Below are 25,547 nucleotides of genomic sequence, written 5' to 3' on the forward strand. Positions count from 1 at the left end.
AAAAATGATCTTTCTCAGCGATGATCTTGTGTACTTAGCCTCCTGAATGCTGAGGTGACGGCCTTAAAACGCGTCTTTTACTGAGGGTCATGATCAAAGGGTTTGAAATGTACTAATATGCTGAAGCATTAACATATAAACGACTAGCACTGTAGTCAGCCTCTTGCACATTTAACTCATCACATCCTGCCACCCTCTGAAGCAGGAACATTGAAGCCACAGCCTTCACCTTAGAGGAAGACACTGAGGCACATGGGAATCAAGAGGCTTCTTGGGACACAAAGAAAACAGAGGGTGGCATCTTAATGGGGCTATTCCACCCCCAGAAGAATCTGCCTTGGTTATACAGTGCTGTCTCCTCTCTCAGCCCCCAGAGAACTGCCAGCCAGCCAGCCAGTCAGCCAGCATAGGCCATCTGAGGCCAATCCAGGGAGGGTGCTTGGTAGCATGCCCTAAGCAAAAATTCCACACGATGGCACTGTGGTACTCACAGTTTCCTCACAGAGAAGCTGGCAGTTCAGGGCGCAGGCTCCCTAAATCCTGCAGGGCTGGACTGCAGAGGACAGGGCTGCAGGACAGTCTCAGTTCAGCGATTGGGACACTCACTGGAGATGTCAGAGTATGAAGGAGGCACCTTGAGAAAACGAAATAAGCAAACAAAAGTATGGTGTGGCAGGCCACACCCACAGGGGTGCCCCTAGAGGACTTTTTTTTTTATTTTCAAGACATGCATTTTGGTTGTTGCTTTGTTTCAAAACTGCAAGGCCAGATGATAATGTTACATTTCGGATAACCCGAGATATTCCACCATCATCTTTTCCTGCTTTTTTTTTTTTTGCATCCAATTATTTCTTGATGATTTGAAACAACTTGAGAGACTAGGTTAGCGATGATAGCATCTCAGAGGGAAATGAAGAAGCAGGTGACAGACTTTTGGAAGATTTTGCAATGCGGCTTCTGTGGAAGAGCAGGCAAAGCAGACTTCTTTATGCAGACCAGAGGAAGGAAGGAGACAGGCTCGCCTGTTGTTCCTTTCTTCTGTGCTGAAGTACATCTGTTGCGTGCTATTTTTTATTTCGGGTTGATGGATTGGCTGTATGATGCACTTGGACTGGATACTTGGGCTGCAGCATCTCCTACTTGCCCACCAGCTTTGCTCTGAAGCAGATTTACATTCCGTCTGGGATGCCAGCTTGAATTAAATGCTTTTTTAAAGCCCGCAGTCTGACAGAGATCTTTATCCAGTCAGCATTTCCCCCATATTTTAAAAATAAGCATCTGCAGTGGAAAGATGCGGTCGATGGCTTATTTTTGAGAGAAGAATCCAGTTTGGCTTGGTGGCTGATGTTCTAATTGGTTGTGGAGCTGAGGGTACTGAGACTGGAGCCTGCCAAGGGATGCTGTCCCGAGTCTAGGGGGTCTCCCTTCCCACTCAGAATCATCACCATGCCTTTGTGGGGGAGAGGGTTCATTTGGCACCTGCCACCTAATCACTATCACCCAGCTATCCCTTCACCTCCCCCCAACCTCACCATGGGAACCGTATGTTTTTCTAGGTTTGAGAATTCTTAAGCTAGCAAGATGGTTCTGTGGATGAAGGTGTCTGCTGCTAAGTTTGATGATCTGAGTTTAATATCTGGGACTTAGATGGTAGGAGGGGAGAACTGAGTCTCTCAAGTTGTCCTGATCTCTACATGTCTGTTGTGGTGTGCATGCCTACACACACACACACACACACACACACACACTAAATACAAAAACCAAATAAACAAAACCCCGTGGAAGTTGGTGAGAAAAGAAAACATCAATATGGCCAGGCCTTGGTGGCTCACGCCTTTAGTCCCAGCACTCGGGAGGCAGAGGCAGGCGGATCTCTGTGAGTTCGAGACCAGCCTGATCTACAAGAGCTAGTTCCAGGACAGCCTCCAAAGCCACAGAGAAACCCTGCCTCAAACCCCCCCCCTAAAATTAATAAAAAATGAAATGAAAGGAAACACACACACATAAAAACACAGCTCCATAACAAAAGAAAAAAGAATTGTTACCCATAGTTCACTTGAAGGAAACCCATGTGGAGGTTGTTAAGGACTAGGTGTCTATGATAGTTAATCCTCATTGTCAATTTAACTGTAGTTAGATTCATCATTGAAACATAACTTGTCTGAAGGAGTTTCAGAAAGGTTTAAGGAAGCAGGAAGACCAACCCAGAATGTGGATAGCAGCGTCCCATGAGCTGGGCTCCTAAACATTATATAAAAGGAGGAAATGAGCAGAGAACCAGCATTTGGTTCTCTCTGATTGCTAACTGGGGAGCAATGTGGCCAGCAGCCTCACACTCTGGAGGTCACACCCTCTCCACCATGACTGACTTGACTGTGAGCCCAAAACCAAACACCTCTGAGGCTAGACTGATGGCAGTTGAGAGCACTGGCTGCTCTTCCAGAGGACCCGAGTTCAAGTCTCAGCCTTGCTCAGCAGCTCACAATGTCTAACTCTAGAGTGAGGACAGTCATCTCTACTCATGTGGTTTTGGTGAGAATGGAATCGGTGTAAAGCATGTATTAGTCATCAGATGCTGAGTAACAAAATTCCCATCCATTTATCAAACTAAGCTGCGAACACTGTCCCAAAGTGTCTGTAATCAGGAATCTGTAGTGGCTTGCCTGGGTGGTTTTGGCTCAGGGCATCTCATCAGGCTCTGTGGGGTGGAGCTGTGGCTGTGGCAATTCATTAAGTTAAAAATGCCTCTTGCATTCTAAAAACTGGAACTTTTGCTGGATCTCACACCTCAAGGTCACTTAAGACTTAACAGTGCTGTCCCTCACATGGGAGAGGGCCTAGGCCCCGTCCCAAAGGATATGACTGATTCTGAAGACCCCCTCCCATGGAAGGCCTCATTCTTTCTGGGGAATAGAAAGGGTATGGGATTGGTAGGGTGTTAGTTGGGGGGGGTGGTAGGGGAGGAGGAGAGGGAGAGGGAACTGGGAGTGACATGTAAAACAATCTTGTTTCTAATTTAATTAAAAAATGGAGAAAAAAAAAAAAGAGTGCTGTCTTTCTATACTCAGCCTGTTTGTTTAACCTGCCCCCAAGAGAATGATGTAACTATCAACAATCAATATTACTTGCCTTGGATTTCCCATGTAATCTGCCTTTACAACCTAAACCAATGCATAGCTGTAACCTTTTTGTTGTTGTTTTTTTTTTTTTTTTTTTTTTTTTTTTGGTTTTTTCGAGACAGGGTTTCTCTGTGTAGCTTTGGAGCCTATCCTGGCACTCCCTCTGGAGACTAGGCTGGCCTTGAGCTCGCCTGCCTCTGCCTCTCGTATGCTGGGATTAAAGGCGTGTGCCATCAACGCCCGGCTGTTATTGGTTTTGTTGTTTTTTTGTTTGTTTTTTGAGACAGGGTTTCTCTGTGTAGCTTTGGAGCCTATCCTGGTACTAGCTCTGGAGACCAGGCTGGCCTTGAACTCACAGAGATCTGCCTGCCTCTGCCTCCCGAGTGTTGGGATTAAAGGCGTGCGCCATCAACGCCCGGCCATAGCTGTAATCTTAAACTATGTACTTTTCCAGGCCCCTGATCCAAGAGGAGTGCATGTTTGTTACTATAATCATTTGCTAGAAACAGCAAATATATGGAGGAAGCAGTCATATAAAAATATCCATAAATGTTGACTGCATCATACAGATATTGCTTAATAAACAGTGATGTTTGTAGTAGTATTTGTTGTGTGGATCATATGGTGTTCAAGATTTCTGTAGTGTCCCATTACTTCCCCCATAGAACAGCTTTCTGCACTGTTCAATAGAGAGAGCAAAATCCTTCCTTAAAGACACACTCTTAGGGGCTGGAGGGATGGCTCAGAGGTTAAGAGCACCAACTGCTCTTCCAGAGGTCCTGAGTTCAATTCCCAGCAACCACATGGTGGCTCACAACCATCGGTTATAAGATCTGGTGTGCAGATATACATGGAAGCAGAATGTTGTATACATAATAAATAAATAAATCTTTAAAAAAAACAAAACAAAACAAAAACACAGAGACAGACAGCCTTCGGGCAGGCACAGCTCCAGACTCATACAAACAGACAGAGGACAGAAGACACAGGGAGCATGAGGTAGAGACTTCAAATCAATCTCATTCTTGACACTGAGGGGACCCGCTTTGGTTTCTTTCCTTAATGTGACACCAGTGCATTATTAGTGACTTGGACTTAATTATGAATGCAGGTGTTACCTGGTTTCCCTATGGTCCATGTTTAAGGTCACCTGTGGTTTCAGGCAGGTGTCAGTTCTGGGCCACATGGTTTCTTATGTATGTGGTTTGAGGTAGGTCTTACATAGTTCAGGGTGGCTTCAAACTCAGATGTGGCTGAGGTTGGCCTTGAACTACTGATCCTCCTCCCTTCAACTCCTGAGTGTGGGATTATAGGGTTTTACTGAGTTTATGTGGGCTTTTAAAAAAATATCATGTAGTGCCAGGCATTTAATCCCAGCCCTTGGGAGGCAGAGGCAGAGGCAGGCGGATCTTTGTGAGTTTGAGACCAGCCTGGTCTACAAGAGCTAGTTCCAGGACAGCCTCCAAAGCCACAGTGAAACCCAGTCTCGAAAAAAAACCAAAAAAAAAAAAAAATCATGTAATGTATCCCAGGTTAGCTTCAAACTAGCAACGTAGCCTGGTTTGACCTTGACTTTCTGATCCTCCTGCTTCTGCCTCCTGAAAGAACTGGGGTTTCAGTTGTGTGTTCCATACTGGATTAGCACAAATCCAGGGCTTTGTGCATTATAGACAGAGATCTACATCCCCAGCCACAGGTTCACTTTTTGGCTCACTGGTTTCCAGGCAGACTTCAGGGACACCTCCACTTGTGAACAAATGATATGAGAGTCCACAAGGGCCCAAAATAAAGGGATATCAAATATTTATTTGGGGAACACTCACTAATGACAATAAGGTAGAGAGTCACCATGGTCTTCTACCCAGGGACGCTGGAAGCTGCTATCAGATCCTCAACCACCACACAAGAAAGCGAGCATGCTTCTCTCCACTATCAGTCCACAGGTAGCACCTTGGACCATGTCTCAAAGGGCTGGTACCCCAAAAGCTATTGGCTAAATACATTTCCACAACAACCACTTTTGTCAGTCAGAAGTAATCGGGGCCTATCCAAGGCATTGGGCATCAATTTTGGGGAGTCTCTCTCAGAGGAGGAATTTTGTCTCTGATTTCCTATAATTTATTTGGGAGAAGATGTTTCCAAAGATGGCCATGCTGTGTTCAGTCATCAGTTCAGAGACTCCATGTGAGGGATGCATGACTTAACTGCTCACTTCCTTTAGCCTGGACAACCTTATTTATTTATTTTGTTTATTTATTTTGAGACAGGTTCTCACTATGTAGCTTGTTAAGCCTTGAACTCACAGATACCCACTTGCTTCAGACCGTGCCTCCTAGACTAGGATGAAAGATGTGGTGTTTCTTCTTTCTTAAAGACAAGGTCTTGTGTATCTCAGGGTGACCTTGAACTTCTGCTCCTCCTGTCTCTACCTCCTACTTCCCAGGGGCTAGGGCTATAGGTTCATCTCCCTTACTCGGCCTCTGAGTATGCTTACTTCCTGATGCCTAGTGCTCCTTCCCTCTAATGATTCCAGCGAGGTAACTCACTCCAGTCACCACTTGGACCATCATAGCAGAGCACAGCCTCTTGCAAGGGCTCCCATTCCCACCCCTTCCCAGCAATCCCAAAATTTAAGAGCAGAAACTGTTTTAAAAATATATGATTTTTACTTCAGTAGCATATAGTCACATTTGAAAAATAATCACAAATTTGATCACAAGAGGGAGAAAGAACCTTGTCTCACAGCCCCAGCAGAGCCACCGCTGACGACTTGTGGTTTCCTACTGTCACAGCTGCAGCTGCTGCTCTGTCTCACCTGGTGTCACCTGTGCAGGCACAAGCATCCGCCTTTTCCTACACCATTTAAGAGAAGATCACGAAAAGTTACTTAGTATAACTCACCTATTTCAATCAGTCCCTTCACCATAATTATTTTTGCTCATGCCTTTCAAAAATTTTTATTTATTTATTTATTTATTTATTTATTTATTTATTTATTTTGGGGGGCAGGTTCTCATTATGTAGCTCTAGCTGGCCTGGCACTTGCTGGGTCAACCAGACTGGCTTTGAATTTACTCACAAGTGATTTTCCAGCCTATGCCTTGGGAGTGCTTTAAAGGCATGTGCCACCACACCCAGCCTATTTTTGCTTTTTTAAAATTTCTGTTTTGAGACAGGATCTTGTTTAGTTGCCCATATTATTCTGGAACTCTCTCCATGAAGCCCAGGCTGGCCTTGAACCTCAATTTTCCTGCCTTGACCACCCTAGTGCTGGGATATTGGCGTGTACCACATCCAGCTTGCCTTATTTTTAATATTTTCTTTAAAATGGTCCCGGAGGAATTGGCTCAGCACTCACTGTTCTTCTCTAGGACTTGAGCTCAGTTCTCAGCCTCCATGTATGGGGGCTCACAACCTCCTCTAACTCCAGCCTTACCAGGCTCTGACACCCTCTTCTGCCTCTGAGCTCCTGCACTTATGTACATACCACACACAGACACAAACAAGTTCACATAACTAAGACTAAACCTTAAAAAAGTTTATGTGGCTCAAGCTTGCGATCCCAACACTTGGAAGGCTGAGGCAAGATAATTACCATGAGTCCAGGAGCAGGGTGGGCTTTGTAATGTGTACTAGGCCAGGCCAGGACACGGTAAAACCCTATCAGGGAAAAAAGTAGAAGCCATCTCTAGTCAACTGAACAAGAACAGAATCCTCCGTGTTGAAAACAAATAAGGTTGCCTGATATTTGACGGAATCAACGATCTGGTAATGACAGGAAGCAGCAGATGTCATATACAAGGGTGTCAGCCAGCTACTTGCTAAGGCACTGAAAAAGTGGCTCAGCCAGCCTCAGTGAGTGGAGAGCGAGATGTGAGGAACAGGATTTGATTTCATGGGGTGGCATTAACTCAAAGACTCATTTAAAAATGCTTTGGAAAAGAGGGTAAGATGGCAGGGTCCCAGTTTGGCTTGCCAGTCAACCTGGGTGAAATACGGTGAGTTTGACATCCCGGCTTAGGGAGATGATTCAGTTAGGTTTGGGCCTTTGTAAACTTCCCCAAGTAGGTACGGGGGTACATAGTCCCTCCTGGTGACATGAGGTTGTTGGATTGCCCTGTTAGAATCTGGCAAGCACTGGAGAGGAAGGTGGCTGCAGGCAGATCAGGTGGCTGAGGGCTTGGACCCAGGCAAGACTCTCAGGAGGGGCTTTGGGTCGACATGTCCCTGGACATCTGAGTGGCCTCCATGAAGAATGAGAGAAGGCTGGTGAGAAACAGTACCTGCACTCTGGGGCTAATGGGAAATCACATGATCATCATGCTGCCTTTGTGGGCCATGCCTTCCTCATGGCTTATTCATCAGTGAGACTAATCTATTGGCTGAAGGGGGACTCGGGTGAGGAAAGGCAAGGGAGAGGAGAGGAACATCAAGGCAGCCAGGAGCCGGCAAGTGTCAAAATTTCCATGCCCAAGGCAGCATGCACAGCAACACCTTAAACCTGCCCAGGCAGGTCTCAAAGATGAAGCTCAGGATGCCAGACAGCAATATGGGAGAAGGACACAGAGGCTGCTGATCCCTGGGGAGTGTGATCTTGGGGACAGGATAGCTCTGAGGTACCCTGCTCCTGAGAAGCTAGCTGGGCAGATAGCCTTGCAGAGATTTGCTGTCCCTGTCCTATACCAGTACTCTCAGCCCGTGACTGGGAGAGCCAGTGCCAGGGAGGGGACAGCCAGTGTGGAAAGAGAGAGCATGGGGTAGGCCCTCCTGGAATAGAACCCTAAGAGATGGTTGATGCTTCTGAGTTGGGGTCCACAGCTGTACTGGGGAGCAGAGATCCCAACTGTCTACCCCATAGGTGAAGATCTCAAGCTTTCATTCTAACATGCCCTCTATGGAAATGAGGGGGTTTCAGCTGCAAGCTGTTCCCCAGGCAGATCCAAGCCCATCTGCAGAGTGAACCAGAAGGGAAAGGAGAGTGGTCCTAGCAGCAGACACACCAAACCAGCGTGGTGCTTAGTGATAGTCCAAGTTGGATACAAGCTGGCTGTGGAAGGCATCTCATACCTGAAGGTACCCTCCCTCCTCTTAACCTTGCATCTAACACTCAGGGGGCCAGCATAAGGGACACCACCACATGACTGACTGTGTCCCAGCCTTCAGCACTCTATAGGCTGTCCTGTTGTCTGTTACATCTATGATGGTCCTGAGCAGCTTGAAAGTTGGGAGAGAGCCTGGGTTAAGGGCCCTGGGGAGGCACCAGCCTCCATAGTCCAGGAGAGGATGCTCAGAGTTCCTCCTTGTTGCTGTCAAGGGACTGAGTCAGGGGCCCTGGAGCTGAGGGTTGGTCACCAAGCCACAAGTTGCTGTCCTCCATGGTTGTGTAGTCCTGCAGGAGCCTGCTTTCCACACCGTGTTGCCGAAGGCTCTTGGTGCTTGAAACTCCCTGCATCTTCAGGTACCCCTGCTGGCAAAAGGGGGGCAACCTCTGGCGTGTGAGGGTGAACAGGAAACAGGACTCTATACAAAGGCAAAAAAGGTGTCAGGTCAGGAGGGGAGAGAAGCATGGAGGAGTGGGCAGCGCTGGGGATCTAGGGGCAGTTCTCATCGGGGGCCCTACAGTCCCTCCCAGCCTCCCAACCTAAGCTGCTGTGGGCGTTTGAATGTAATTGGCTACCATAAGCTCATAGAGAGTGGTACCATTAGGAGGTGTGGCTTTGTTAGAGGAAGTGTATCACTGTTGGGGTGGGCTTGGAGGTCTCTTTTGTTCAGGCTATGTTCAGTGTGACACTCAGTTCACTTCCTGTTGCCAGAGGATCCAGATGTAGAACTCTCAGCTCCTTCTTCAGCACCATGTCTGCCCGAGTGCCACCTTGTTTCCTGCTATGACAATAACTGACTAACCCTCTAAACTGTAAACAAGTCTCCATTAAATGCTTTCCTTCATAAGAGTTGCCGTGGTCATTGTGTCTCTTCACAGCAATAGAAACCCTCAGACAGCTGCCTTTCCTGGTGTCTCACACATGACCTGATGAGGTCATGGGTCAGGATTCCAAAATGAAGCAAACCACAGAAATGATGGGTCCCAGAGCTTTGCATGGAACCAGAGGCCAGGAGCCATCTCTCTCCAGAACTGACCCCCAGCTGTTCTTCTGGAAGCTGGCCTTTGTTGGAGGGAACACAACAGTCAGCCCTACATTTTAGCTCAGCACTGCCTGTAACAACATCTGAGCTACAAATCTGACACACAAAGTCCTTTTCATGGGCTGGTAGGACAGCTCAATAGTACAGGTGTTTGCTGCTGAGGCTGACAACCTGAGTTTGAATACTGGAACCCACATGGTGGAAGGAGAGAATCAACTCTTGAGAGATGTTGTATATACACACACTGTCGTGTACACACACACACACACACACACACACACACACACACACACACACACACACACGTAAAGGTCTCTTCCCAATTGTGGGAAGAAAAAGACAAAATGGGCAAATCTTATTTGTACCACAGCAGAAAACTGATGCACACGTTAAATTTGATCAGGGACAAAATAGCTATGGGTATGTATTATTTTTGAAATCTGAAGAAAAAAACTAAAAGAATCCATGAGCAAAGTGAAGTCACCAGGAGGAACCAAAAGCTAGAGGCAGTTCCTTGTAGGGAGTGAGAGTCAGGTGGTGGGAAAAAGCCTTCAGCTAAGTTGGGTGATCATGCCTTCTGGTTTCTTTCCCCCAGTGGTTTCAGTCATTCACCACAGTCAACTGACAACTGGACTGAAATTTGAGAAATAAACTGGTCATGCCTTAACCTGTGTGTCTAGTAGTTTGATGAAATCTAGAGCCTTTCTGTTTCAGCCCACTCAGGATGGGAATCCTGTAGCCATCCATAGTTACTTTGTAACCATCTTGATTTACAGGCTGGGAATCATTTCTTAGTCTAGGTAGCCACAACCTATACACAAACCACACATGAGTTACTTGGTAGTCATGTGGTTAACAGGGATGGGAGTCACACCTGCATCCAGGTACCACTTTTGTATATACTTTCCACCTGCTAGTTTCTTAGTAGCCATGTTGGTTATCATATTGTATATGCTACTTACTATATGCTACCCACACTTAGTAGCCATTTCCATCAACAGAACAATCACAATATCATAATATACCCGTCAGGTAACCTTTATGTGCTGGTTAGTCTTTTTGTCAACTTGACATTGGGTAGGGTCATCTGGGAGGAGGGAACTTAAAAAAAAAAAAAACAGGGTCTCTTTACACATCCCTGGTGTCCTGGAACTCAGTATGTAGACCAGGCTGGCCTCAAACTCAAGATGTGCCTGCCTCTGCTGCCCCAATGCTAGGATAAAAAGCATGTACCACCATGCTGGCTGAATTGAAGGGTGGGTGGTGCATCCCTGGGCAGGTGGTCCTGGGTTGCATAGAAAGCTGTGTGAGTGTGTGAGTAAGCTATGGGGAGCACAAGCCAGTAAGGGTGTTTCTTCATGGCCTCTGCTTCAGTTTCTGCCTCCAGGTTCCTGCCCTCCATTCATGATGGATTGTAATTTGGAAGTGTGAGCAAAACAAACATTTTCCTCCCACTCTGCTTTTGGTCGTGGTGTTTTATCAGAGCAATGAAAGCAAACTAGGACACCTTATTTTATCTTGTTTAATAATGGCTTCAAAACTTAAGAACAGAGATGCAGCAATTAGACTCTGCAAAGGGAAGCCATAACATAGTTCCTCTAAGTGAAAAGGTGACAGTTCTATGTAGGGAGACACCCTAACCATGCCTCTTAAGGGCTGGGTACATGTGTGTCTGACCACGCCCATCAGGGTGTGGTCAAAGGTGATGTCAAGGTGGCATGGTAAAGGTTTAAAGGGATAGCCAAGGCACATGGTGGCTATCTTTTGTCTGCTGCTTCTGCTCGCTCTGGTTTCCCTGTCGGTTGGCCTTGTCTTATGTGCAGTTGCTAAATGCTATGGTAAAATGCACCTTCTATCTTGGAACTTATGAGATGGAAAAAGAAATCCATGTGGTAATGATAAATATCATGTAAAACAGACATTAAATTTATATAGAAAAACACAACACACACACCCCACACATTTGGTTCTATCTATTGAGGCATTCACTGGGGTCTTCTACATCTTTGGGGAAGACTGTTCACTTTCTTCATTCTTTTTAGCTCTTGTAAAAAAAGGGGGGTGTTATACAAAGAAAGATGAGGGTTACATGGGGGAATGACCAAGAAGGGCTCCACAATATTCTTTCTTGCTTCACCTCTGATGTCCAGTACAGAGGCCTTGCCAGGGAAGAGAACAGATGCAAGGGCAGTCATGTGGCCACTTAGCCAGCATGACTTTCTGATGACATTACCCCTCTGTAGGACCCAGTGTTACCGACTCCTAGCAGAGGCTGAGGACAGAGCCAGCAGCTGTGCAATGGTTAAATGGCAGCTGGTCTTCTGTAACTAAGCTGGGAGGATGCATCAGGGGGACCACGACTTAGGGTGGGAACATGCCACTAGACTTTTGTGGACTCTTGAAGCCTTGGGGAATGGGCAGGCAGTTTGGAACTGAGGGCCCTCTTTTCTAGGCATTTCAGGGGTCAGCGGATGAGCAAGGTTGGCTGCTCACAGATTGGTAGAAATGCAAAGGGGTTCAGCTCTGGCTCTATGGGCTAACCAAGATAGGAAGATACTTAGATGATCAGAACCGGGATGTCATGCAGTAGCAAATCAGCTCACAAACCATCATTTCAAAGTAGACTCAGGATACAGCAGGATGCTGTTTGACTTGGCTAGAGTCAGTCTCCAACTTAACTTGGTATGAATAGTGTCATACATTTGACAGGCGTCTGACACGCTCTCTCAGTAGTAGAAAAAGCATTGAATTTGGAACATCCAGGAGTTTAAAAGGATAACAATATTGGCTTGGTTTTTTTTGTTTTGTTTTGTTTTTTGTTTTTTGAGACAGGGTTTCTCTGTGCAGCTTTGGAGCCTATCCTGGCAGTCACTCTGGAGACCAGGCTGGCCTCAAACTCACAGAGATCCGCCTGCTTCTGCCTCCCCAGTGCTGGGATTAAAGGCGTGAGCCACCAATGCCTGGCTACAATATTGGCTTGTTTCTATCACTTTCTCCTCTAGAGGAGTTCTTGCCTTAGGTCCCTCATTCAGCTGTCAGATCTGCCTTCCAATTCACCAATTCTCTCTTTACTTCTGTCTAAAGCGCTACCAGCTCCTTATACGGAGCTTCTCATTCCAAGAATATTTTATCTCCATTAGTTTTAGTTGCATCTTTTAAAAGATTGTACAATTTTGATAGTCTCTAGCTATTCATTACATATTCTCCTGTCTTCTTTTTATTCCCCTTTCCTCCCTTCCCTTTTCCTGTGCTAGGGCTCAAACCTACGTATACTGGCACTCAAACATTAAGGCATCCACTCCACCCTCTCGGGAATGAACTTGGTTACCTGCATAGAAACTCCGCAGATCCGTGTCCAGACAGTTTTCCAGGAAGCGCCTCAGTGGCAGGATGTGCCCCACTGGGGCTGTCCAGTCAGTCAGGAAGTCCTCCACTATGTGATGGACAGCCACGGGCCGAGGCAGGGGCCACTGTGCAGGCCGGAACCGCATATCTTGTTCTGTGGGAGGAGTGAGGCCAGGCCCTTCATACCAGCACCTTTCCCTGCTCTCATGGTGGCCTTCCTGAAGTGCTTCTGCCAGGCTGTGGTCAGCTTGGCCACCAGCCACCTTCATGTAGAAGGAGGAAGAGGAACCAGGCCTGCTGCCTGTGGTTTCTGAGTGCAGCATGGGAACCATTGACTACATGGGGCTCATCTAGGCTCACTTCCCACTGCTGTAGACAGGACCCTGCCCTCTAAGGGCCCAACCCACAGGCCACTGGACCAACATCTGATCATCCCTAGAAACTAGACTCCCTAGACCAATCCTAGCTGGCCAGTGTTCAGGCGGCCAACTACAGATCTGCACTTCCCACACCCTGCCTTCTATCTGTTGAAGCTACCTTTGCCATTGGGAATAATCCTCAGCTGGGCCACCTCTTTCTTCTTTTGAGACAGAGTCTCAAATAGCCCAGGTCGACCTCTTACCTCTATTTCCCAAATGCTGGGATTACAGAGGGATGCCTCACCACACTCAGTTCTGAGACAGGAGCTCACTATGCAGCCTAGGATGGTATGGAGTTTGTGGCAAACCTGCCCCAGCCTCCCTGTGCTGGGTGAAAGGCACCTGCCTGGAGCACCCTCTTTAACCAGGGGCCCTTCAAGCTCTGAATGAAAAGGCACGGTACCTAGGCTGTGCCCTAGTGCTGCTGGCGTTTTGTGTATATCCTCTGCATATCCTCCTGCAATCCTGTATGAAATAATTATCACCATCCCATTTTATAGACCAGTGAGCAAAGTTCAGAGAGGTTAAGTAAAATGGCCAAGGACACATTGCTGTGAGGACAGAACTGGGAATTTGGCCTGTCACTTCTGTACTGTGCTGGCTTACTTAGTCCTTGTCTGGGTTATTATTGTTATTGTTTGTATGGGTACACATGCCACAGAGCCTGTGTGGAGGTCAGAGTATAATTTTGTGGAGTCAGCTCTCTTTTTCTGTCTTTATGTGGGTTTCAGGGATTGAACTCAGGTCTTTAGTCTTCCATGGTAAAAGCCTCTACCCATCCTGTCATCTTACCTGCCCTCATCAATTCTTCTTAATACTCAGCTGCAGCACCTCCCCCCACTTTGAGACACCACAACATGACAGCACCCCTTCTCTACATGGTACCCAGAGATCATGCATGGCTTATGTAGATCCCCTGAGGTGCCCTCTGCCAGCTGCAGAAGTTATGTATGGCCTTGTGGTGACTGCTGTATAGATAGACAGAGGTGGCTCAAAAAGAGCCCCCTTTGAAGAGACTGAGCTCAGGGAGGATGGAGGGCAGCTTACCAGTAGGGAGGTGTCTGTAGAAGTAGATGACAGGGTGAAGGAAGTTAGAACGCCAGGCATCTTCTATGTGTGCCACGGACCGGTCGTAATAGAAGACGTCCTTCTCAGGCCCAGAGAAATTTTTGCCATATTCCATGTTGATGACAAAGAGCCCATGGCGTGCTGTCCTCCCTGTGAGTGTCTCCAGCTGGGCCAGCATCTGCATGGGGAACTCCTCCAAGTACTCAAACGCTGTAGCATTCCTGTGGGTGGGAACCCCGGGGGAACTCAGGACAAAGGAGGGATGTGGGGGCACTGGGAGTGGGCGGGTACATCTAGCTCTCCACAGGTACAGTGGTGTGGACTAACCAGGAATCTCTCTCTCACCCTATGATATCACTGTGGCAGGTATGCCTTCTGGTATACCTGGGACAGGTTCTGGATGAGGGAAAGTGGGTAGAAGCTTGCCACTGTAGGTAGAGACAAGAGTAACGGGGTCAAGGAGGTCACAGGGCATGAGTAAAGGAGGCAGGGAGTGGTGATTGTGGGTTTAAGTGGATGGAGAAGGGGAGCTATTGGTCTGTGAGGAGTTGGGGTGCAAGGACAACAGTGTGACTCTCCTTTTAAAGGCTGGCTGGTGGCTCCATTGAGGGCAGACTGAGTGTAGGAGGCTGCTGGGCCAGTGTGGGTGACAGGCCAGGTACACTCACTGAGCATTGGGTCCTGCCAAGAGCACACTGATCTAGACAGCTCTGCCACTCATGGACCGGGTGCTGAGGATGAAGCAAGGTGGGGTGCTGAGCTCCTGGACTTCCTGTGTCCTTGAACTTCATGTTCAGAGGTCAGGGCTTTGAATCAGGGTGTGTCTTCTGACTCAGGGGTCTTCCTCTATGTCTCACCTGCCTGTCTTCTGTAAGTCTTTCCTTGCTCTCTCCTGTACTGTCCTGTACTGTGTCCTCAGGCCCTGTGTGTCCTGTGATTTGCCAGAAATCACTTGATTTAAAAGTGCCTACCTGAGTCAGGCATTGGTGGCTCACGCCTTTAATCCCAGCACTTGGAGGCAGAGGCAGGCGGATCTCTGTGAGTTCCAGGCCAGAGGCCAGCCTGGTCTACAGAAAAAAAAAATGGCCTTGTCTCAGAAAAAAAAAATGGCCTTGCCTGAGGGGACTCTTATCTTCACCCTTCAAAGCTGCAAGGGAGTTATGCTCATTTTGCAGATAAGGCAAGAAAGCACAGAGCTTAACTATCTTCCCAAATCACTTAGTAAGAAATCAATAACACACCTTGTGGTATTTACCTCACTGAATTCTCTCCCAGGAAGATTTAGCCTCTGCAGGCCTCCTTTGCTTCAGAAACAACTGGGCCACTCAGCACCAGAATAGTACCAGAAGCAAGGGGCAGGGTATATGGGTAAGGTGGGGTTGGGGGAGATGGAGTGGGAAGGGTCACTCACTCTTTCAACAGGATGATGTCAGCCAGCACACTGAACATCTGGTACAGCCCAGAAGCCTCATTTACACGCCGAATGATGGAGCTGGTCAGCTGTGTGATGGGGTGCTCTGTGGATGGCCAGGCGATGCCATGGTGCCGATGCTCCAGGAGCCGGTGAACAGCACGCACTGAAATGGCCAGAGGGAGGAAGGGCCAAGATTTTATCTTGGCTCACTGGAGGGAGGACCAGGCCTGGGGAACAGTGGCAGTGAGAACTGTGTGTAAAAGGCCAGATGATAAATTTCTTTCTTCATAGCCACATACAATCAGGGACCCTCCTCCATTCCATCTCTTGGGTATCAGGCAAAGTACGAATGGGGGTGGATTTGGTCTGAGTGGTCTATCCTTGCTTGAGGCCATCTGCACATGGAAATTTCCCTGCCAACTGCTATCCTTTACACTGGGTGCATCAAGCTAGACACAGAGCTTTCTACCTCCCATTTCTATCTAAAGCCCCATGGACACTCTGGCTGCTTCTCTCTTTTTCAACCCAAAGCTAGCTGTCCCTGCCTTGTTCTGAGATTTTTTTTTTTTTAGAAAGCAACTGTTGCCCAAGTCAGCAGCAAGGTGGTTTTCTTTATACTTGGTGCTTTTTGACCCTGTTGTGGAATGGCCCAGCACAGACACTTGTTCTTCCAAAGTTAATAAAACACCCCAAGGCAATGAGGATGTGCCACAAACTAGGTGTTCCTAAGAAAGGAGCCATGGTGGGCCTATGTTTAGGCCTCTAGCTCCCTGGAGGAAACAGTGATCAAGCTGAGTTTGCAAGGTGTAGGAGCTGAAGCTAGAGGAGCCTGGGAGGTGCCTGGGATAGAGACCCAACTTAGCACCTCGAGAAGGCAAGACCTGTATAGAGCAGGTGACAGCATGCTGAGGCATGGGACTTCCCAGGGGGTGGAAGAGAAGGCATGAAAGAACAAGACTCAGAGAACGGCGAGATTTTCCCCATTGTTTTTGGTACTGTGGCAGGAACCTGGAGCCTTGTGCATGTCAGACAATTGCTCTGTCACTAAGTTACATTCTTAACTCTTTTTTACTTTGAGACAGGGTCTAAGTTTCCAGGGCTGGCCTTGGACTTACTATATAGTGTTCCCTGCCAGCTGGAGAGGGTAAGGAAGTATAAAACCTAGACCTTAGGTGACACCAGTCATCAAACCAAATGGAAAACAGGAGGTTGTGGACTCAAGGCCAGGCAACATGGTACCCACTCCACAGGCTACGGGCTATGTCAGGTGCAATCACTTGAGTTGTGAGGCTGCCCCACTAACACCAAAGATGCAGACCAGGTTGACAGCTGACATCCAGGGTTGTCACCCGCCAGGAGAGTCAGGGACTATCATTCTAAAGCATCAGCCAGCAGAGGCAGTTCAGTCATCCCTACAGTGCCCGCTCTAACCTGGAGGTGGAGTCTCCCGTGCAGAAGGGAATGAGGATCCACAAGTCTACGCTGAATTTGCTACTACTTCTTACTTTTTATGTTGCAAAGCAAACCACTGGGCTGGCAAGATGGCTTGGCAGGTAAAGACACCTGCCATCAAGCCTGAGTTTAATCCCCAGGTACTACATGGCAGAGAGAGAAAACCAACTCCTATAGGCTTCTGATCTTGGCACATATGTTGTGGCACATGTGTGCCCCCAATAAGTGATTACAGAGTCCTTTTTTGTGCTATTTTGTGTTTTTTTTCAACATTTCTCCAATTAGCACACAATTCTTTGTATCTGTCTTATCATCTTCACGAAGAAAAGAAAACACAAACCAGGTGTGGCAGTGCACATCTGTAATCTCAGAACCAGGGAGGCTGAGGCAGGAGGATTGGGAGTTTGAAGCTAGTAGCGTAGGCTACCATACCCAGATCCTAACACAAATGCTTTACTACCATTACTTTTTACAGGTCACCTTTCTTTCTCTGGCCTCAGCACTGTGGATCCTGGGCTGGAGGTGGAGGGTACACAAAACAACAGTGAGGCCCTGAGTGAAAGCTTTCTATTGGAGTCCTGGTAAGAAGGATTGTAAGACTCGGTCCTCCAGCCACTGAATGCAAAGCAAACACTGCCAGCACAATCCATACCAAGATGATGGCACCTGACCCTGAAAAAATGTGGGTAATAGCTAAACAGCTCACTCAGCTGCTTCAGTCCACTGCTTCCTCCACAGAGGGGAGAAGGCAGGAAAGGCGGCTCTCTGAAAACCAGAAACCAAATCAAGCACACAGATCTCTCTGATCCTCAGATGTTTCCTCTGAGAAAACAAAGGCTGCGCTGGCCAGATGTCTCAGCGGGTAAAAGCATTTGTTATGCAAGCTGAAGAACTGAGTTTGAGCCCCAGAATCCACAGTGGAAGGAGAAATCTGACTCCTGCAAGTTATCTTCTGACCTCTGCATGCATGCCATGGACACACACACACACACACACACACACACACACACACACACACACACACACACACACACACACACAAGGGATGTGTGTACTCAGCCTTTAGAATATACTTAACATGTGGTAATTTATTCCTCTTCTTCATTTTCATTTCCCATATTTCCTTACCATCACAATACATCAGTTTCTGGTTGGGGATTATTCTCATGCAATAAATCAAATCCTCCTCCTCATCATCATTGTACTGAGACTCGAACCCAGGGCCTCAGGCACTGTATATGAGTGCTCTGCCACTGAGCTATGTCCTCTGCCCTCAAATTACTTGTTTTTTTTTTTTTTCTTCCCGAGACAGGGTTTCTCTGTGGCTTTGGAGGCTGTCCTGGAACTAGCTCTTGTAGACCAGGCTGGTCTCGAACTCACAGAGATCCACCTGTCTCTGCCTCCAGAGTGCTGGGATTAAAGGTGTGCGCCACCACCGCCCAGCTCCAAATTACTTTTTAAAAATATTTTTTTGTTTTATATTTTATAGGTAAACATTATCAAGATAGTAGGAGAGTAACAGGTTTAGTACTGAAAATTTCCCAAAAGAAGTGACATAATCAATTGGAACTTTTCACTGAGGTGTTCCCGCATGCTGTATGAGTTGAGCTGCTTCATGGGGCCACACACCTTACTTAGTCCTGTGAAAGTGGGCTAAGATGTGTGAGACCACCCATCCCCATGAACACACTTCTATTCAAACTGCATGGGACTAAGCACGTCACAGATTACCCTTAGAGATATTTACTGCTATGCCTTTTCTAGACATATTCCCAGACCATGAAAACGTCCTTTTGATGCTTACGGAAGTAGGGAGCCCTGGGACAGTGGTCCTTCAGGCTGGCTCACCTGTGTATCGGAATCCATGGATGAAGCCGCCAGCAGATTTTCGGTAGTCCACGGAGTGGCTAGCAGTCCCAAGGATAAAAAGACCCCGGCTTCCTTTGGACTCATAGCTAGCTCTGATCAGTGGGTACTTCTTGCTGAACTCAGTCCCTGAGGAGAGTCTGAGGGACCTGCCAGTGGAGAGGGTTGTTAGGAATTAGAGTTGCTGGGGATGAGGCCCTTGGCACCCTACCCGATTCTTGCTCTTCTGAAATCTACTGAGTCCCCAGGGAGGTCTGAAGGTGTTGGTGAGGGGTCCCTACCTCTACCCCAATTGGACTCACTGGTTGAAAATGGAGAAGTCGAACTTCCAGCCCAGGCAGCGGATGACACGGTCATAGGCCACCCGCATGGCAAAGTTGTCATTTTCATCCTGGGGGAGGGGAATGGAGTCTGCACTCTGGCTGCTGTTGTTCTCCTCCAGGAGGAATTTGAGGGTGATGTGGAGCTTGCCCTTGCTGTCCTTCACGAGGGCCAGATATTCCAGGTCTGACTCCAGGAGTCCGTCTAGTGACTTCAGCTGGTAGGTGTCCAGTAGGCCATTGTTGATGGCTCTGGGGCCCCATGAGCAGGCAAGAGAGAAAAGAGGCCCAGGAGGGCTGTCTAAATGCAACTGAGGATGGGGAGGCTCCCTCATTTGGGGCTTTCTAGGGTTTGAAGCCAAGGGAAGCTTAATCCCCATAGAAGTAACACTGGGAGGTGGTAAACTTTTTTCTTCTCTTCTCCTTTTGTTCTTTTTGGTAAAGATAAGATCCCATGTAGCCCAAACTGGCCTCAAATTCACTAAGTAGCCAGGGATGACCTTGAACTCTGATCCCCCAGCCTCCACCTCCTGAGTGCTGAGTTAAGACTACATGTGTGTGTCACCACACCTTGCTTGTGTAGACCTGGGGATTGAACCCAGGGCTTTAGTGCATGGGAGTTGAGCACTATACCAACTCTGCTCCCCAGGTCTTGGTGGTATAGATCCTTAAGAGGTGAAGCCTAGTGGCAGCTCACTGGGGTAATGTCCTCAAAGAGATTAGGGCAGTTCTGTTGGGATCCCCAGTTAGTTCCAGATAGAGGGTTGCTATAGAGGAAGGGAGCCTGGGACCCCCCTTGCTCTGGCTTCCCATCTTGCTCTTCAGCCTTTCTCTCTGGCACATGTGCCTGCTGCTGTGACACCATCTGCTATGAGGTAGGTGCTGGTGAAGGCTTGTCAGAGAGAGCAACATACTGCTGAACTTAGTGCCTGAAATCATGAACCCTGCCTTAGACATTTTCTTATAGTATCAAGAAACAGCCTAGTACAGGATTTATAGTACAGAACACACAAGCAGGGATGTAGCATACCTGACATCTCCAACATAGTGGGTGGCCCAGGAGAGCCGAACCCGGGAGCGGCTCAGCATGTGGACAAAGTTTGTGACTCCCAAGATGTTTTCTGCTGTCTCGAAGGCTGAGTTCCCCCGGCCGAGGATCAGCACATTCTGACCCACAAAGTCTTCAGGGTCCACAGATACGGACTCATAACCCTCCACATGTTCAGAGCCAGGGAAGTCAACCAGTTTGGGGACTGACAAACCAGTGGCTACAAGCAGGACACTGCAGGTGGGGACAAAGAAAGATGCCTCAGTTCGTCAGCTATACAGTCACTCAGTGTGGTTCTCCCAGCCTCATCCTGATTCTAGGCTCCTCAAAGACAAGTCCACTCCTATATTTATCCATTTACTCCCTCTTCCATTTACTGACCCATCCCAGTGAGCCTCTCTCCAAGCTAGCCACAGTCCTTCATTGTTTTACTAGAAGGGTACCCTACCTGGGGAATAAGTTTGCTCATTGATGTTATCATAAACCAAAAACATGTTCTCTAGCTTTGAATACAGCAGTGAGGCCAGTTCTCTCATTGCTCCCCTGGGGGGCAAGCACTCCAGCCTGGCTTTAAGCTCCTCTCCTGACTTGCTGGCCAGGCACACACATCTTCTACCCACACTGTGTTGGCGTGTTTATCCTATCATCTTATCTACTTGGTCTTGTACACTCCTTGGCTGGTGTCCTGGCCTGCTTCACAGGTGAGAAGACATTTGGGCCTGGTGGGGCAGCACATCAGAACTCTTCAAAGAAGTACAGCCACAATCTGAGTACAGAAGGGCCTGACTCCAAAGTCCTGCTTTTGAGATGTGAGCTTGATACGTAGCCCAGGATAGCCTTGGATCTGGCAATCCTCCTGTCTCAGTCTCCCAAATGCTGGGGTTACAGGCATGTGTGTCATCATGTTCAGCTTGGTTCTTTACACTGGTGGGGATTATGACCGAGTGGTGGCAGCTGGGTATTTGGATTTTGTTGGCTGCAGAAAGGTTTGACTACAGGGTAGTTTCCATGTAGAACTCATCCATTGAAGGGGCACATACTGGGAACAGGCTCTTGTTTTCCCACCCTTGTTCTTTTCTCCCTTCCACCCTAGCGAAATTGTCTAAAATTTAAGAGTCTCAATCAGGACATTTCTCTTCTCTGGGTTGCAAGAACAGATGAACAGTAGTTATACACTTGTCTGGAGCCAGGAGTAAAGCTGACAGCCAGCAAGGGAGCCTGGAGTAGCAGAAAGAACACAGACTTAGGCATCAGCAAAGTCCCAGCCCTAATGTAGCCCCACACTTAGTGGTGTGACAGCATGGTGACCAACATCACTGAGCCTCAGATCTGCACCTGCCAAACAGATATTAGGGAACATCTTCTCTAGGCCCCTTGTGAGGACTGAACAAGTTTAAGATGCCTACATAATGTCTCCCAAGCCGAGGCAAGGTTGTATCAGTGTCTGGAAGCCATGTTCATTGGGCTTCTGCTGTTCTGTTCTGAAATACTACTGGCCAGTGTCTAATGCTAGCTGGATACTTCACCCTGCTTTTCTAGGCATGGGTTTTGGGGATACTTATTTTAGGAAACTATCAGATGTGTCCAACCCATGGTCTCTTGGCCACATGGGGCCCACGATAGCTATGAATGTGGCCCAACATAACTGGCAAGCTTATTTAAAACATGAGACTTGGGCTGGAGAGATGGCTCAGTGGTTAAGAGCACTGCCTGATCTTCCAAAGGTCCTGAGTTCAATTCCCAGCAACCACATGGTGGCTCACAACCATCTGTAGTGAAATCTGGCCTGGAGACATACATGCAGGCAGAACACTGTGTACATAATAAATAAATAAATAAATCTTTAAAAAACAAACAAACAAACAAAAAAGCATGAGACTTAAATATGTTTGTGTGTTTTGTGACTTGACTGTATGGGTTTTTGAGCTTGAATCTTGAAGATGACAATGTAGTATTGCAGTGTCAAAAGGCTGGAACTGTCTGCTCGGGTTTGTGGGTACAAGCTACGTTTTACGTGCAGTACCAGAGGATCATGGGGAAGGCAATAAAGCCTGGCAAATGCTAGAGGATAAATTGCTAGAATTTTCCAAACATACTCAGCCACAGCTTTGTAAGGACATACTTTAAGAGGTGCTGCTGGCCGGGCGTTGGTGGCACACGCCTTTAATCCCAGTACTCAGGAGGCAGAGGCAGGCTGATCTCTGTGAGTTCGAGGCCAGCCTGGTCTCCAGAGCGAGTGCCAGGATAGGCTCCAAAGTTACACAGAGAAACCCTGTCTTGGAAAAAAAACAAAAAACAAAAAACAAACAAACAAAAAAGAGGTGCTGGCTGTGCCAAACCTCAGCACTGAGCCCCAGTGGTGTCCTGATTCTGGGTGAGGCCCAGCTTTAGCAATAGGGTTCTTACCTGCACTGATAAGCCTGGCCATTCTGGTCGGTCAGGATGAAGTAATGGCCATTCCAGGCTTGTGGATCCTTGTCCAGAGTCACGTGGGTGATGTTTGTGTTGTATAGCACGCGGAGCCCCAGGCACTTTGCGAAGTCACCTAGGTAGTGCACCATGTCGCTGGCGTCTGGGAAGTAAGCCTTCGAGTAGTGTCTGAAGAGCAGGCGTGGGTCGTCGCTGAGCAGTGAGTTCCAGTCGTGGCGGAGGTTGAACTCGGCGTTGGCCTTGCCTGTGTGCCGCTTGTTGATGCTGATGAGCTTGCGGTGGCGCGGGTAGCGTGTGAAGAAGCTGCCGGGTGCTGACTCGCGTTCGAACACCTCGTAGTCCCTGCCGGCCCGCTGCAGGAGGGCGGCCATCTGCAGGCCCGCGGGACCCGCGCCCAGCACGCAGTAGTCCCGGTGCGGACGGGTGCACACCGCCAAGTGCATGGCTAGGGCCAGCAGCAGTCCCAAGGGACCCATCCTGCAGCACAGCAGAGGGGAGGCCTCACACCTCGTGGCTGGCAGCAGGTGACAGCCGGCTTTCCCGAGGAACCAGAAACCTCAGGGGCACGCCTAAGGGGCCTGGGGCTGGGCCAGGATTGAGCACCGGGACCTAGGGACTCATCAATCACGCCTGCATCCCCTCTAGGTGGGATCAAGGGCCCATAGGAATCCTGAACCCCCACAACTCATCTCCATAGTCTTCTTTCCCAGGGCGCCAGACTCCCTTATTGTCATGGTAACTTCCACCCCAGGGGAGAGGCAGTTTCCTCAATTTCCACGCATTCTGGATGAGCCCTACATTTTGGGGAGCCTCCCCAGGTAGGACCCTTTAGAGGCACACTCACCCTACACTTGGGGCGAGGCGGGGGCTGGAGCTGAAGAAGGTGTGGCCTCTAAGGCCCCGCCCCACGCCCCTGGATCACATGAGGATGCCCGGCACACCTGCCGCAGCCTTTGCTGCTGCTTCTGGCGCGTGCGCAGTGTCCAGGCTGCGCTCCCGATCCGCACGCCGCCGCGGTGGCCCAGCGATGCTCCCACCGCAGATTGCAGTGGAGGGAAGCGCTGGCTGGCTCGCGCGCGCCACGGCGGCCACGCCCCTCCCCCTCCCGGCCAATGGCAGGGGGCGGGGTCACGTGCGCCACGCGCGGCACGCCGGGACCGGTGGAGTGGCCGGGGCAGGAGTGCGTGCACATGTGAGCTGTTTTTGAGGGTCGAGGCATCAGGGGGAACAGCGGGTCTGGGATGAGACAAGGGGCCTCTGCTTTTGATCTGTACTAATCCACGTGTCAGAGATGAGAGATTTTTGGAGGAAATCTTGGCATTCATATCCCTTTATTACTGTATAAGTCTTATGGGACCGATGACAAGAGTATGGGGGCCAAGACAGATGAACCAATTATTTGCTAGATTTGGTCGTCCAGTTGTCGGAGTGTGCAAGGGAAGCAATTCCCAGCACTTTGTAGCTGGTTAATACACGTTTAGAAGTGACAACGTTTGCCTAAGACAACCGCTAAGTGGATTTTGAGACAGCAAGGTGGCTCACCTTTGGAAGCCCAACTGAGGTAGTGGATTGCCTGGAGTGGGAGGGCCTGCTTTAAAATCCTAAAACCAAAGCCTCAAATTGAAACCCGGTGCAGAGAATGGAAAGGAAGAATTTGAATATCCAGGCTGGCCTCCTGGGGCGAGTTACTCACCTGGGTTAGGATAGTGTGACTGTATGTAGGAAGAACAGAGAGACTTACCTCACAGGGTGAGGATTCTTAGGGAACAGAGCTGGGAAAGACTTCTGCAGCTTTGCTTGGCTGGAGTTGCTTTCCATTAAAAGGGAGCAGTGCTTCTGGAGGCTGCTTTGGAACTCTGCCCAGTTTAAGTTTTCCTCATTTGCCCTTAGAAATTTACACCTTTCTGATTGTCCTGGTGAAAGCACACTCAGGAACGCAGCTATTTTCTTTACAGACTGAACCAAAGCAAGAAGAACACCCTAAGGGCAGACACAAACTTTATTTTGTGGTCACTGTAGGTAGAGACCTCAGCCCATAGGTGGTTTAGTCTGGAGCTATCCTAGCTAGGCAAGGTACCTCAACCAAAATAAGGCAGAACATGTCATTCCATAGCTGCTGTGGGCAGGGTGGGTGGGCATTAGAGGGAACTAAACATGGAAGTTGGTTTGGCGATGGAAATGAAATGCTGGCCACGGTCCCAGCCTTCAAGCTGCAGAGAATCAGCTACATACAGTGTTCTTAGTGTTCTTAGTTATCTATCTACTGCCCATAGGGCAGAGCCGCAGGGGCTTCTGATGAAGTAGGAAAACTCTTACTCTGATTCCCAATACGATAAAGCCCAGCATCCTTTGCTGGATTCTTAAGTTCAATCGTGCTGATATAACCCACATCTTTAGGAAGGCAATCCCAACCCTGTACCTGTTTATTTACATAGATGCTTCCACCCACATTCCAGTTCTGAAGGGGCAGGTGAGGCATTTATGGAAGGCTTGGGGCCATTACCCAGGGCGGGCAATTACCAAAGTGTTCAGAACAGCACTCAGAGAAGTCTACACAGCCTTTAAGCACATGCAGTTATGTGACACATTGCTGTGTGCAGACGGACTTGACATTCATTCTCCAGCCCAAGCCAACCTTGTAAACCATTACAATTGCCACCTTGCAGACTACAAAGCTGTCTTCAAGATGGGCCACTACCCCACCACACCCGGCTCTTGGAGACAGTAGGCTTCAAGGCACCAACTGGGTCATGCTAGGGCTAGAGGACTCCTCGTGGAGGATCTCCCTCCATAAGGTGCCTCAAACTGTATGAAGGGGCATGTCATGGGATTCAGAAACAAAACACTCAAGGCCTTTATCCTCTCCAGGGAATACAGTTTTCACAATGCTTCAACAGTGATGGAGCCACTGAACAGTGGCCT

General features: G+C 48.4%; 1 protein-coding gene across 1 annotated transcript; it reads right to left on the reverse strand.

Annotated features, from left to right (window-relative positions):
- Nucleotides 1-5,837: 5,837 nt before the first annotated feature.
- Foxred2 (FAD dependent oxidoreductase domain containing 2) lies at nucleotides 5,838-25,472 on the reverse strand. Its single transcript, XM_027403920.2, has 8 exons — nucleotides 22,602-25,472; nucleotides 20,178-20,429; nucleotides 19,130-19,399; nucleotides 18,810-18,976; nucleotides 15,507-15,672; nucleotides 14,075-14,316; nucleotides 12,592-12,762; nucleotides 5,838-8,639 (listed from the first exon to the last, which is right to left on the reverse strand). Exons 1-8 carry the CDS (start codon nucleotides 23,099-23,101, stop codon nucleotides 8,407-8,409), a joined length of 2,001 nt encoding a protein of 666 aa, XP_027259721.1. The 5' UTR covers nucleotides 23,102-25,472; the 3' UTR covers nucleotides 5,838-8,406.
- Nucleotides 25,473-25,547: the final 75 nt, after the last annotated feature.

This window comes from Cricetulus griseus, chromosome 2, assembly GCF_003668045.3.
Source record: "Cricetulus griseus strain 17A/GY chromosome 2, alternate assembly CriGri-PICRH-1.0, whole genome shotgun sequence".
NCBI classification, from domain to species: domain Eukaryota; kingdom Metazoa; phylum Chordata; class Mammalia; order Rodentia; family Cricetidae; genus Cricetulus; species Cricetulus griseus.

Bases quoted from the DNA above. Each gene is read 5' to 3' on its own strand.
- Foxred2 (XM_027403920.2), bottom strand. From the start codon at position 23,101: ATGGGTCCCTTGGGACTGCTGCTGGCCCTAGCCATGCACTTGGCGGTG. The intron at 19,400-20,177 runs GTATGCTACATC...ATGGGGCCCCAG, and splicing joins CACTATGTTGGAGATGTCAG to AGCCATCAACAATGGCCTAC. The intron at 8,640-12,591 runs GTAACCAAGTTC...GCCTTTGTATAG, and splicing joins TCTGCGGAGTTTCTATGCAG to AGTCCTGTTTCCTGTTCACC.